Consider the following 12,762-nt stretch of genomic DNA (forward strand, 5'->3'; position numbering starts at 1 on the left):
CAGATCACTGCAGACACCATAGTTAAAACTGAGATTGTGAAGATGTTTTTAATAAGGATTTTAAAGTAGAATTTTAATTTTTATTCTCAAAGTGTTTTTTTTAATTTTTTCAAAGCTTTGACACTTTGAATGCTTCAAAAGCACTGGAAATAAATTGCTTAATTGAAGAAGAATAGGGATTATAATCCCATTTTACCCTGTAGTTCCTTTTAGGAGCTTTAAACTGATACCATCTTAACCTGAGGAGAGCTTTAATTGTCAGCATGAGAGGAAGATCTCAAATAAGGTCTTGAAAACCATTAGCAGAGCAAATTTCTGCCATATGAGGCAGTTTAGAAAAAAGAGTCAGAGCAGTGGAGATGTTGAGGGCTCTTGCCCTTCTGGTGGATTGGAATCCGGTCTGTCTCACAATGAAAATGTGTTTACGCAAACAGTGTGTCAATAAAACACTAAGCACCATCACGGGGACTCTCCCAGCCTGGTAGTTAAGTTGTTCTGGGAAGGGCAGAGGGTGGATTCATACGTATTTAGGCAGAGGGAATTGGATTGTGCTCTCCAGCTTTCTGAGTGAGTAAACAAACTCTTAAGCTACTCTATAAAAAACATAATGTCACCAGTTTGGTTACTAGTTCCCCAGTGTGTTTTTTCCAGCTGAGACTGGCAAGTTTGACCCTGTTTTAGCATTTCTGGAATAGCTGCAATTTTCTAATTTTGATAAACTTGACACAAAAAACCCCCAAACTCTTTCCTGCTACAGCCCTTACAGAACAGAAATTATTTTTTTTTCTCTCCTGTAGTTATTGAAACAGATCCAGCAAAGAAAAGTGAGAAAATTGATTATCCAGTTTATCTGGGTTGGAAACAGGTCATCTGTTTCTCATAGGTGCTTGTAGTTTCCAACTTAATTGTGAACATTCTGTAACATGGCAGTAGGAAAAATCCTTTATCATCCTGGCCAATCCTTGGTTCTCTGCCACAACTTATCACCTTACTCCAAACTTTTCCAAAAAGTCCACAGTGTCTTCTTTATTGTGTACACACCGTCATGAAAAAAAAAAAAAAAAGAAAAAAACCCACCAAACCAAACAAACCTAAACCTACTTACAATCTTATTTTCCTCATTCCTGAAACCTCCTAACCTGGTGGACTCGTTGGAGTGCATTTCATGCATTCTTAGCAGATAGGCTGAAGGAAACGCCTCGTTCTGCGCAGCTGGAGGCTAGAAAGTGTGGGGAGTTGATGAAGTGGCTTGTCTTCTGCTGCAGTCGCTGCAGTGCACTCCGAGCTGGCCGGGCCCGGGAGGGATCCTGACCCACTGGACACAACATGAGTGTCTCACATCTGGAAAATATGACTGGTGTGACACTGCTGCTGACAGTGAGTTAAGGTAGGAGAATTCACTGACTTCCTCAAATGTTCCCTTATTTGAGGAATAGCTTGATGAGAGGGAATGCCTGCTTGTTAAATTGTGGTTTAATACTTGGGAAGTGGGATTTTTTTTGTTTTTAAAACGGATTTGAGCTACATGAAATCAAGAATGAAGAGTTCCCTGTCGGATGCTCCAGAGGTGGGAAATCAGTACTGCTGGCAAGGGTGGGGAATGTGAAAAACATGGTAAAGTGTTAGTTCTTGTGGTGAGCTGTCAACAGCCACCACTCTTAAGCCTGTGTGGACCATGAGTCCTTGTCCACCTGAAGGAGAAACAACTTGGATAAATACTTGCACTATCTTGCCGTTAGTAACCCATTCGAAGAGTAACGTGATATGGGCCGAGTCCATCTCACCCTGAGCTCCACTTCTACTCTGTTTTGGCAATGGTTTGTGGCAGACACAAGTTGGAAGGGTTCTGCCTTTTGCAGACTTTGTGCTGGATGATGGGAATAATAGGAAGTTCAGGTAATGAAGACTACAGAGCTCCCAATTTAGGTCCTGTCTCCTGGGGCATTAGAATCCTTATGCCCATATGATCACTGAGAGGACTGAGATGTCACCTAGGTTATACCCAGCCTTCCTTTGGCTGCTTGTTGGAAAGCGCAAGAGATTTTTAAGGGAAACAGTGGGGAAAAAAAGAGATATGTGGCCTTTTTTTTTTAAATATATGATTTTTCCAGCATTTTAACTGGTCACAATCACACAAGCTGCTGCATACAAATAAACAATGCTAAAGGAGCTCAGAATTAATACCAGGAGCTAGTTAGGCATGTTAATAAAGTGGTACAAAGACACAATGGCTTGTACTGAGTGAAGAATGGGAAAATAACACCTCTGGGCTGATGCTAATGCTTTTTAAATTGTATGTTGATGTGTAGTGCTGGAGCAGAGTAGGAAAGCTGTTTTGCTTCTTGCTGTTGACTTCTTGTCCCTTCTCAGGCCATCTGTTGCTCATTTCTTTGCCAAACTTTCACTCCTTGGGTTGGAATTTTGAATGGCAAGTGTTAGCCCCTGGCTGAGCAATGGTAAAGTTCCTTAACCCAAACTGTTAAGTGGGAGTGGGATGCTTTCTACAACAAAATTGGTAAAAACCAATGTCTCTTCCTCTGCTCAAAGTCCTTCCAGTTGTGTGATTGGGTTGTGCTGGTTCCTACTTCCCCTACTGGGTCTTGCAAAGGTGCCTCTAAGTTGGGAGGAAGTGTTTCTTTGTGTAAGTTTTCCATGTCTGGGAAAGCTGGGTCAGTTTTAAAGTTGTGCAAGATTGTCTTCTGAATCAGATAGTGTGACCTTGCCGTCCTGTTCCCGCTGCTGTGTTTAGGTAAATCTAGGAGGATGGGGCAAAGCAATAGAAATTCTCAAATAAGGACTAAAGAGCTCTTGAGTTTGGACATGATTTGGCATTTGGTGACAGAAGATATGGGCTGCCTGAGCAAGTGACTGTGAGTCAGGGAGAACTGAACAGAGCACACGGTGCTGGGAGATGGAGGTAACAAGCAAAACTAAACATGGAAGCAAATAATAAGCATGGACAAGAAGTTTGTAGGTGAAGGCTTAAGCACTGGAATGGGGATAGATGATGGCTTGACAACCTTAATCCTCATATTTCTTAGTATCTGGATACTTGTCTTACAGCCTGAGTAGTTTTTTTTCATGTGTAAGAAAATTCTGAGAAACCATTTGGAGGCAGTCTTCACTGGCACTTCAGAGTATCCTTTGAGACACAGATGAGTGCAATGTTTATTGAGAAGCTTCTGAGGATTGGGGAATGTACGACTAGGAAAGAAATCAGACAAATGTGTTGAACTGGGTTAAGCAGTGCTGTGTATTCCAGGGTTAGTTAGATGGAAACCTATCTAATGATTCATGAGGTTTTATGTGGCACAACTGGCTGTTGGCCAAAGGTTGCCCTGATCTCTGAAAAATGACAGCCCTCCTTTTGCTACCAAGGTAAATCAATTATACTATGCAGTGTCATGAACTGACAATGAGACTGGAAAATTGAATAGAAACAGCAGGCACTTCACTGCACTTGCAGCCTGAGCCTTTCTAAATATGATTTTGATTAGAGTAGGAGCTCTGGCTGGGAACTTGCTCCCTTGTGGCCAGAAACCATACAAATGCATGAAAATGATGCTTCTCCAGGGCAAGCAGTGACATTCCTTGTCCTGCTCTTACCATATCTGGCAGCAGAGATCTTTAAAGAGAACAAAAAGGAGTCTAACAGTCTTCTGTTGACTTACTGCAAACTATTTTAGTGTAGTTCCTGCCTTAAACCTGTAAATTCTGGTTGACCCGCAGTGAGTTTCAACAGTCTTGCGCCAAAGTTTTAAGCAGATGGCAGACTCACCACATTCCTAGGTAAGTCGTTTCAAACAAGAGAAGGTTATTTCTTTTGTTGGTGGTGGTTTCTTTTGTTGTTGTTGTTTTGGGGTTTTTTTAACTTAAATTTGCCATGATTTGAATTTCCAGTAATTTAATCTGAATGTCTTTTTCTAACAGGTGAAGCAACTAAATTACTCTTAAAAGTCTTTTTGTTTTGGAGATCTGTGCTGACAGTGATTAAGGTACTTCAGATTCTACCTTATCTAAAATTATTTTCAGCTCTAATGTCATATAGCGGGGTTTGGGTTTTTTGTTGCTTTTGTTTGGTTTTATTTCACTCTGTCATTATGGTTTTTGAACAACACAAAAACCTAAATTGGACAAAGCATTTTGCTAAGTTAAGCCTGAACTTCATTCAGGGATAGTGCCACCTCTGAATTATTTTTTAAGTGTTTAGTTCTTCCAGAGGGCACCTTTGCACAGTACTAGGTCCTAAGCCCAGACTTAAATTCAGGGTGAGAAATGAAAGCTGGTGGGTAGATGTGCCCATTCTGCCCAAGTATTTAATTTTAGAAGAATCTAATAAGGAAATCAGTAAAGAAGAGGTGCGTGGAAAAAGCAGAAAAACAGAATCTAATCGTACCAGTAAATGGTTTTCTGGCCCCTACCATTTTTGGAAGGAAACTGGGCTCACCAGTCATAGGCACTTGAAGCTGAATATAGTCTCTTTGACCTGTCTGTTGGTTTTGTGGTTTGGGTTTTTTTCATTTTTTGTTTGATTGTTTGTTTTATTGTTTTTGTTTTTGGTGGGTTTGGGGGTATTTTGGTTTGGTTTGGTTTGGTTGGGAGGGGGTTGTTTTGGGGGGTTTTGTTTGTTTGTTGTTTTTTTGGTTGGGTTTTTTTTTTTAGGAACTGTTGATCATTGAAAATGGATGAAACAAAGAAGCTTTCCCCAAAGTCAAGTAAAAGCAAAGAGCCTGTGAAAACAGAATGGGGATCCCAGAGTGTGGTGTTCACCTATTTCCAAGGAGACATTAACAGCATGGTAGATGAACATTTTTCTAGAGCACTCAGCAATGCCAAGAACCCCCAAGACCTGAGCACAAAGCACAGGGCTGAGACAGTTGTCCTGAAAAATGGTGAGCTCCTTTCCATATGTGAGCCTGGTGTTGGATGGGGGTGACAGGCTTTCACTAAGGAATTTAGGATCCTAAAAAATTGAGCTTAAATTTGGAATTGCGTGCAAATAGGAGGCAAGAAAATCATACTTGTAAAACTCTAGGTGATGTAGCTGGGACTTCCTGGGTAAATCCCTATGATTTCTGGAGTAATTCCCAAGCTTTCCATGGGCCTGTTGGCAGGACTAGGTCGTCATTTTCACGCCAAGAGCTCCCCATCAATACTAGATGCAATACATGCATTATGACTTAAGTTGTCATCTTCACAAAAATATATTTGTCTAAGCTTACTGCTCTCAAAAGCTTGTCTAAGTTGATGGTTGTGTAGTACACATTTAATACTTTGTAGAAACATTGATGGTGGCAGTTTAATCTGCTTTTAGTAAGAATTTGTAGTTGATTTTTAAGATAAGCAGCACTAAAGTGATTATATATTTCTGTAAAAATGAATATGAAATCTAGTGGCATTCCCTTAGGAGTTTACTGGAATTTGCCTTGGGGAAAAAAGTAAGAATTGATGAGACTTCAAATGCTTGTTTTCTCTTTTTAAGAAGACAGCATGTCTCCCCATCAGTGGAATTTCTCTTCACGTTGCTACAAACCATACCCATCATCTTCGTCAGCAAGCATGGCAAATTCTGCTCTAAATTTTTCTGCTGCTGGTGTGGTAGGCCAGTGCCCACCATCGTCTCTGCGTAGTTGTCCAGCTCAACCTGCAGATTTATGGCCCTTCCCTCCAACTGGGACTCCCAGTGTCACCAGTTCAGTGTATCCTCACACCCTCCCTGACCTGTATGCAGCTGATGAGCTGATGTCTGACAGGAAATACAGTTCTCTGCTTGGCCTTCTGCAACAGGAAAGGTGCTTAACATCCATGCAAGAATGCACCATGAAGCAACACTCAAGTTCTGCTTGTACGACTGGACCTGCGAGGTTACAAAATCTGAGTCAAAGTTCAGCTCCTGGGGGAGGTAAGAAAACACTATCACTTTATTCTTTGATGACATCTGATGTAAAGTGACGGAATAATACTGTCTGTTCCTACACTTTTCAAGCTGGATCCAACTCACAGAAATCTTTTACAGTAGATAACCCTGATATGCACTGTGGTATTTGGGATCAATTAGCCATATAGCATGACTTCATCAAAAAATGTGCTTTGCCTACTTACACAATATTTCACCTTCTGACTTACATTGGGGAGACATTTTAAGTGACTATAAGCATTATTCACAGTGTTAACACAATCTCTAATACCCATGGGTATTAGGTGTGGTGTGTACCAGATGCTCCCTCACTGGGGCCAGAAAGTGGTGGCCAGGAAAGGTCCCTGAGCAGCCTCTCTTACTGTACAGGCTGTTAATTATGTTCTGAGTACAGTATGGGAAACTGCATCCCTTACCAGCATGGCCAGGGTTTTTTCTCCCTCCCAGTCTGGGTAGCTGGAATGATGAGGGTACAGGGGCTGACGGACCAGCCTTGCCTCGTCTCCTGGCTAAGATCTTCCTGCCGTGAGGCACTGCTGCCCTGCCTGCCAAAGGCTATGTCTGCTCCCTGCAGATTTCCCAGAGCTAATGCAATTCACACAGTAATGATTGTTGCCGTTTATTATCCACAATTACTAGGAATCCCAGGTCTAAGTACTACCAGCACACAGCAGAAAGATGCCTAAAGTTCATTTATGTCCCCACAGTGTCTAGATCTGCTGGATAAAATTGCTCTCTTGTGAGTAATTCTGCCTTTGAGAACCACTCTGGGGTCAGGCTTCCTGGCCAAAGTGCTGATGCCTGTTGGGGTACATCTCCATTGCTGTTGCTAAGCGTTCCCCAGTCAGGCAGCTTGACCCTGGTCTCCAAGAAAATGGGTTGTGAAATTGTTTTGGGAGTCTGCTGGAAAAATACAGTGTGTCCTACCTGGTGCTTCTAAACAAAAAAAGATCAGGCATGTTAAGAAGTAATCTTGAGGCTTGGGTTTTGAAAAATAAGCAGCTGTGAAATTCCTCCTGGTTACCCAGTTTCGAAACTGCATCAGCAGGAATTTGGCAGCATGTGGGTAAAGACTGTCTTCAGATACACACAGGAGTTTATCTAGAGTTCCTGTTTTGAGTGTACAACAGTGTTTTGTTATGAGGACCCTGACTGTAGGTGTGTTGCTAACTTATTACTGCTAGAATGTCTAATGCCTGTCTGTGTCTGTTCATGGAAAAGGGAGAGTGTCTATACCTTCAGCTGGAATGCTCATTTCTGCTCATGGTATATGAGCAGAGGTTTTGTGTATGCGTTGCATAGGCACTCAACCTAGACTTTGTGTAGGTAGTGAATGAAAGTTTAATTACTTTAAAGGCGTTGTCTGAACCGGGTTCTCATTTAGGAACAAGGTAAGGTGCCCTCTTCCCCCAAGGGGGCAATGCAAGCCCATCAAGGCTTGGGAGCCCCAGGATCTGACTCCAGAAAAAGAACAATTTCATTAAATTAGTCTTGTGTTGATAACAGGGAAGCACTGCTAACAACAGTGGACAGTTTTTCCCAAAAATTCAGAAAAAAATGAGTGAGGAAAAAATTGAAAAGGAAATTAAACAGCTCAGTATTCCCCAGCAATTACCAATTAAAGCCTTTTCTTTCAGGATGTATACAGGGCCATTCTGAATATTCAGGAGCCTCTAAATACCACACATGTAACACCATTCTTGTCATTATTAGAAAGCCCGACAAGGATTGATAAGAAATGGCTGGTCCATATTCACAGGGAGTTTTTGGTAAATCCCTAGGATGTGTGCGTTTAGTTTGGCTGTAGGAGTCCTTGTTTCCTGGTTCTATCTGTTAAATATACTTCTCCTTGCTCTGTGTCATGTTTAAGAACAGCTGATATTTATATTTATGGAAGTGTATGTTGCTGTGCCAGACAGCTCAGAGCTCTTCAGCACCTGTGCTATAGGCTGGGCTGCAAAAGCACAAGGTTTCTTTAGTAACTACTATCTATTTTTATCTCTGCTGAATCTCTGCTCATCCCCAATACTTTTTTTTTTTTTTTAAAGAGAGGAAAGCAAGCTCTTACCAAGAAAATCCCAGTGTAAGCCATGCCACTGCAGGTGAGTAAAGAAACCAGCAGGTTTAGAACAAATCAGACAGCAGCCTTGTTTATGCATGTAGTATTAAAGATGCTTCCTTGTTTGCTTTTGTATTTCCAAATCTCCTTTTCCCCCCAGATAGAACCACCACTTCCCATAACTACATTAGCAAAGAAGAAGAAAACCACTACATTGTATTAAAATGAGATGCATGGGGGTTTTGACCCCATCTACCTTAGTTTTTGTGCTCATACCATCAGGCTGCCATTTCACAATGCCTGTTTTGCAGTCACTGTCCGAGTTTCAGATCCCAGAAAGATAGAACAGACCTTGCTTTGTAACTCAAGCACACATGTTGCAGCACTGCTGCAGTTTGCACCAACAAACCCACCATACTGCTGGATGAGTTGTTCTGAGAAATTACTCACAAAGCATTCAGACTTCCATATTTTTATTGGTCTCTTGATACTGGTCATAGCCCAGTGTTTGTTCTTTGATGTGCAATGTTTTGGGGATACTTTGAATGGTCATTCTGGTTGTCCTAGTAAGACTCAGACCCAAAGCTGCAATTTTGTTTGCACAACATCTTAAGATGTTGCAAGGACTGCGCTGTTTGACTGTCCTGATGCTGCTGTGTCTTTCAGGTATTCAGATTCATGACAGAAGACGAGATTTGTACTTCTAGCAACTGAATGTTTCTACTTCGTTCTGAAAGAGAATGTTATTTCTGTGAACTTTTATTATTTGCAACTGTGAATCAAGAAATGAATTGCAGCTACCCTGTGTTTTTTCTCTCAGCTGGAAGAATACATGTACTATTTGCTGTTTGGGGGATGACAAAATAACCCTTTTCTATGTAGTAAATTATTTCTAATGTTTGTTGTATTAACCTGGCAGTATGTTTGTTGTGGCAATATATTGTTTATTTAATGCTTTTCATGTAGATCTCTTGAAAAGACTCCTGCACTTTTTAATCTTTCTGTGTTTATTAATTTATCACCTCCTGATAAGAAGCACAATTCTTATCAATGCAGCTGATAACCCGTAAGTGCAGGGATGCAGTTAGCATAATCCAACGCTGCAGCTTCTTAGTTTGATTTGATATCTCCATGTGGTTTAAAATAGTCCTAGGCCACTGGCAAGAGACTTCAACCACAGGCCAGCAAAGCACATTATTGTATTTATGTTTTAAAAGTGCAGCAATTTGTGACCATAGTTGCAGTTCCTGGGGATACTCTTCAGAAGTTATATAATATACTTATGCATGAAGGTTCTCTTTTGCCCTCTTACTAGTGTATAATCATCTTCTAGAAAGCCATACATTCACAGTAGCTCTGAGAGGAAGCCTAGATTCTCATTGGGTGTAATTAAAATACCGTTCAACAAAAGCTGCACGTAGCAGTGTTCTATTTTCCCAGCCTCTCTGCAGGTGTATAAGATTGTTTTTCTAAATAAGTTCTGTGGGGTTTTTCCAATCTCTATTGTTTGTACATGTATGGTATATTAATATGTGTACAATATAATAATAATGTACAATACATGCATTGTATATTAATATGATATAATGGAGCATGCTTAGCTTTTCCTGACAGCTCTACTCAGTTGCTGAAGGCAATTTGACCTCGTGATTTTATAGAACAAATCTTGAGATGGTATAAATGTTTCTGGCTGTTGCACCAGACATCTCTGCTGTCACTGCTCCAGTTATAACACCTTGTGTTGTTTTATAAATAATATGAGTTTAGCAACATTAGATGTTTATGATACTAATTTACAAACTGAGATTTTAAAAATAAATCTTTTTTTAATTCTACAAATTTGCTCTAGCAGTTACATGTTGTGCATCAGAGATCACAAGGGGAAGTGTTTTAACTAAACTAATAAAAGATACACTAATTTCCTGTCTCCCTATAGATGAGCACTGAAAAGAAAATACCTACTCCTTTTTAGTATTTCTGCAAAATTCTCTTCCTTCTCTTTTAAGCTTAAGAGTACTTCTCCAAGTAGTTTTCTTGTGTTATCACAAGTCAATTAATTCCCTGATTTTAAAAGGCTACATGGTAATATAATCTGACTTCCTCTATGGCCAAAGCAAAGATTTCCAACCTGTAATCTGTACATCTGTCTAACTGACATATGCTATAATTCTAGTGAATTATAATTCTATTGCTTCAAAATATTGAAGGCTTTTTTCTTCCCTCTTCCATCCCTTCCAAAGGAAAATGCTTATATAATTTCTCTGCAAGGTCTGAGAAGACAGTCTGTTTAAATGCTCTTGATCACAGTGCTTCCTTGAACAATTTGTTTTACAGCTGGGAATATTCAAGGTGACTTATAAAGCCCTTGGTTCTGGTGAATCAGCCAATTGGGGTTGGACAGTGTAGGAGGAAAAAAACCCTTGTTGTTAAATGCATGTCCCTTATTGCAATTTGCCTTTAATGATTTAGTATAATAGAGTTTTGAACATTTCACAGTAGTTCTCTACATCAGGTAGGCTTTTCTTTATACATGTATAGATTAAAACAATATAGACACACATTTATGCTGCTGTAGAATATTGTCTGTCTGTAGCAGGGTGTTTCTTGCTCTCAGGCCCAGGCTGTTGCTGTGTTCCTGTGCTGCACTGCAGGAGCTGCATGCTCCAGGGACTGTCTTCATTCCCATTCAGTGCGTACTCTCCTTGCTGGCAAGGACTTGGCAGCCAGGACGTTGCATCCAGCAGCTGCCATCTGGTACTTCCCACAGTTATTTTCGGTCCCTCCTCTGAATGCAGCAATCCTGGCGGTGATGGGGAAAGGGATGCTGCATGATCCCCTTTCAATAGCTTCTGATTCCCTGAATGCCAATGGACCTCTGCAGGGGCCCTTCTGAAGGATAGACAGGGGCCAGGTGTTACATCCCTGAAGTGCTCAAAAAGTGTGTGGGTGTGGCTCTTGGGGATATGGTTTAATGGTGAACACAGTGATGCTGGGTTAATGGTTGGATTTGATGTTCTGGGAGGTCTTTCCAACCGTAATGATTTTATGATTTTCTATTAATTTACTGACCCTGTGAGAAACCACTACTTGCCTTTAATTTGGTGTCCTCTAGTCCAGGAATAACTTGTTTGCACAGATGGCTTTTCTCCTGTCTTTTTCTGATGGGAAGATAAGATGCCAGCTACATGCTTTATGAGCTCTGGTCAGAGATTAATGCACCTCTGAGACACGTTAGTCTCAGAGATTTATGTCAAGCACTGGACATGCCTGCCCTGTGTGGAGTTTGGGCCTTTTTTACTCAGCTGCAGGAACTGGTGTGCATTTTTTCCACCATATGTGTCCCAGGACACAGCCGCTTTGCAGGCATCTTGCTCTGACTCCTCACATGAGCTGGCTCTGGTCCAGGTCCTCCTCTGATGGTCAGATAAACCTTGTGGGTGGCTGGGAGCAGCAAGCTGGCTTAGCTACTCCACCCTGCTTTAGTCACTCATTAGTAGCGTTAAAAATAGTCCCAGACTGCAGTGACAAACACTTTACCAAGCATGGCAATCCTGGTACAGGGTAAAAGTGTTGTTGCGCTGCTTTGTTCTGTGTTCTGTTTTCCTGTGGTGTATGGTTTAAAACATTGCATGTTTTAGGCTCATAGCCCTGTTCCACTTAGCTGCTGACCCACTGAGAGTTTGGTACTCCTCTGAGCTAGCATATGTCATTACACTTGGAGGATTTCAGCAGAAAAGTGGTACAAACTGGTGGTTTTGGTGCCTTGGTATCCAGGAAGGGTTTCAGTATCACAGGCCGTGTCAGAGGGCTGCGTGTTACTGGTCTGACAATATTGCTGCACAAGCAGCTGCACCGTGGTCACACCCTACAGATCACAATTTATGCACTGAGGAGGTGCAAAAGTGGCTGAGAGGTGGGCAGGCAGCAGCTGGGCTCTCTGGGACAGCACAGCGGATGTTTTCAGGTGCTGGAGCCGTAATGGATCTGGCTGAGCAAATGTGAGCCAGCTCAGGTGTGGTATTCTCCAAAACAGGGTCCAGCAGGAGTGCCCAGGATCCCCTGTGAGCCACCATGAACGTGGCTGTGCCCCAATGCCAGGAATTCACTGCTGATTCATGCTGTGCTCCAGCCAGGTTTCTAGGCGTGGATTAAGTTGGCTGCAACAAAGCCCTCAAAAAAGTGGCTGCTTCCCTGACCTTCATCCTCACTTCTGTACCCCCATCTTCCTCCATTGCCCCAGCCTGGGATTTGCAAGTTCTGGATTTGTGGCCGACCATGAACTTTTGTGTTTTCCCTAAATTTCTCCAAAGGACTAATGCTGCAATCAGCACAGGCTTATAAAAATGTTATCAAGCAGCATTTCATTCTGGAATGCAACAGTATAACAGCTCCTGCTTATGACTTCTCTACCTGAGGTAGGGATAAAATGACAGCTCTTTCCCACACAAAAACACAAAGTTTCTATGCTCAGAATTATAAAGCAATCAATTAGCTCCCAATACTGTGTTTTCCCAGAGCAAGGTGTCACTTTAGATAGATCCCTCTGCCAAACAGAAAAAAACCAAATTGAGTGGATGGAAGGAAACTGAATGTACTGAACATGCAAAGGGCATCTCCAGTGACTGAGCACAGCCTAACACAATCCTGTACAAGCTGCCTGTTGGACAGTGTCACCCTGAGCCTGGAGAGCAGCGCAGAAGCACCCACGCTCCATGGGCTCCACATGAGGTGTCTAAACATCATCAAGTCTCAAGCATGTGCTGGATAAATGATATATGAGAGAAGT

At 41.7% G+C, this 12,762-nt stretch overlaps 1 protein-coding gene across 5 annotated transcripts; it reads left to right on the plus strand.

The window, feature by feature from the left end:
* Nucleotides 1–24: 24 nt before the first annotated feature.
* On the plus strand, nt 25–9,812 carry VGLL1 (vestigial like family member 1). Of its 5 annotated transcripts, none has more exons than XM_063423355.1 (7): nt 30–1,387; nt 3,687–3,789; nt 3,931–3,995; nt 4,663–4,892; nt 5,483–5,902; nt 7,966–8,019; nt 8,643–9,812. In XM_063423355.1, the coding sequence occupies exons 4-7, from the start codon at nt 4,682–4,684 to the stop codon at nt 8,681–8,683; spliced, it is 726 nt and encodes a 241-aa protein (XP_063279425.1). In that variant the 5' UTR covers nt 30–1,387; nt 3,687–3,789; nt 3,931–3,995; nt 4,663–4,681; the 3' UTR covers nt 8,684–9,812. The 5 variants fall into 5 exon arrangements, with proteins under 5 accessions (XP_063279426.1, XP_063279425.1, XP_063279424.1 ...); XM_063423354.1 differs by having other exon boundaries at nt 3,730–3,789; XM_063423352.1 differs by lacking the exon at nt 3,687–3,789 and having other exon boundaries at nt 32–567; nt 1,266–1,387.
* Nucleotides 9,813–12,762: the final 2,950 nt, after the last annotated feature.

Source organism: Prinia subflava, chromosome Z (genome assembly GCF_021018805.1).
Source record: "Prinia subflava isolate CZ2003 ecotype Zambia chromosome Z, Cam_Psub_1.2, whole genome shotgun sequence".
Taxonomy (NCBI): Eukaryota; Metazoa; Chordata; class Aves; order Passeriformes; family Cisticolidae; genus Prinia; species Prinia subflava.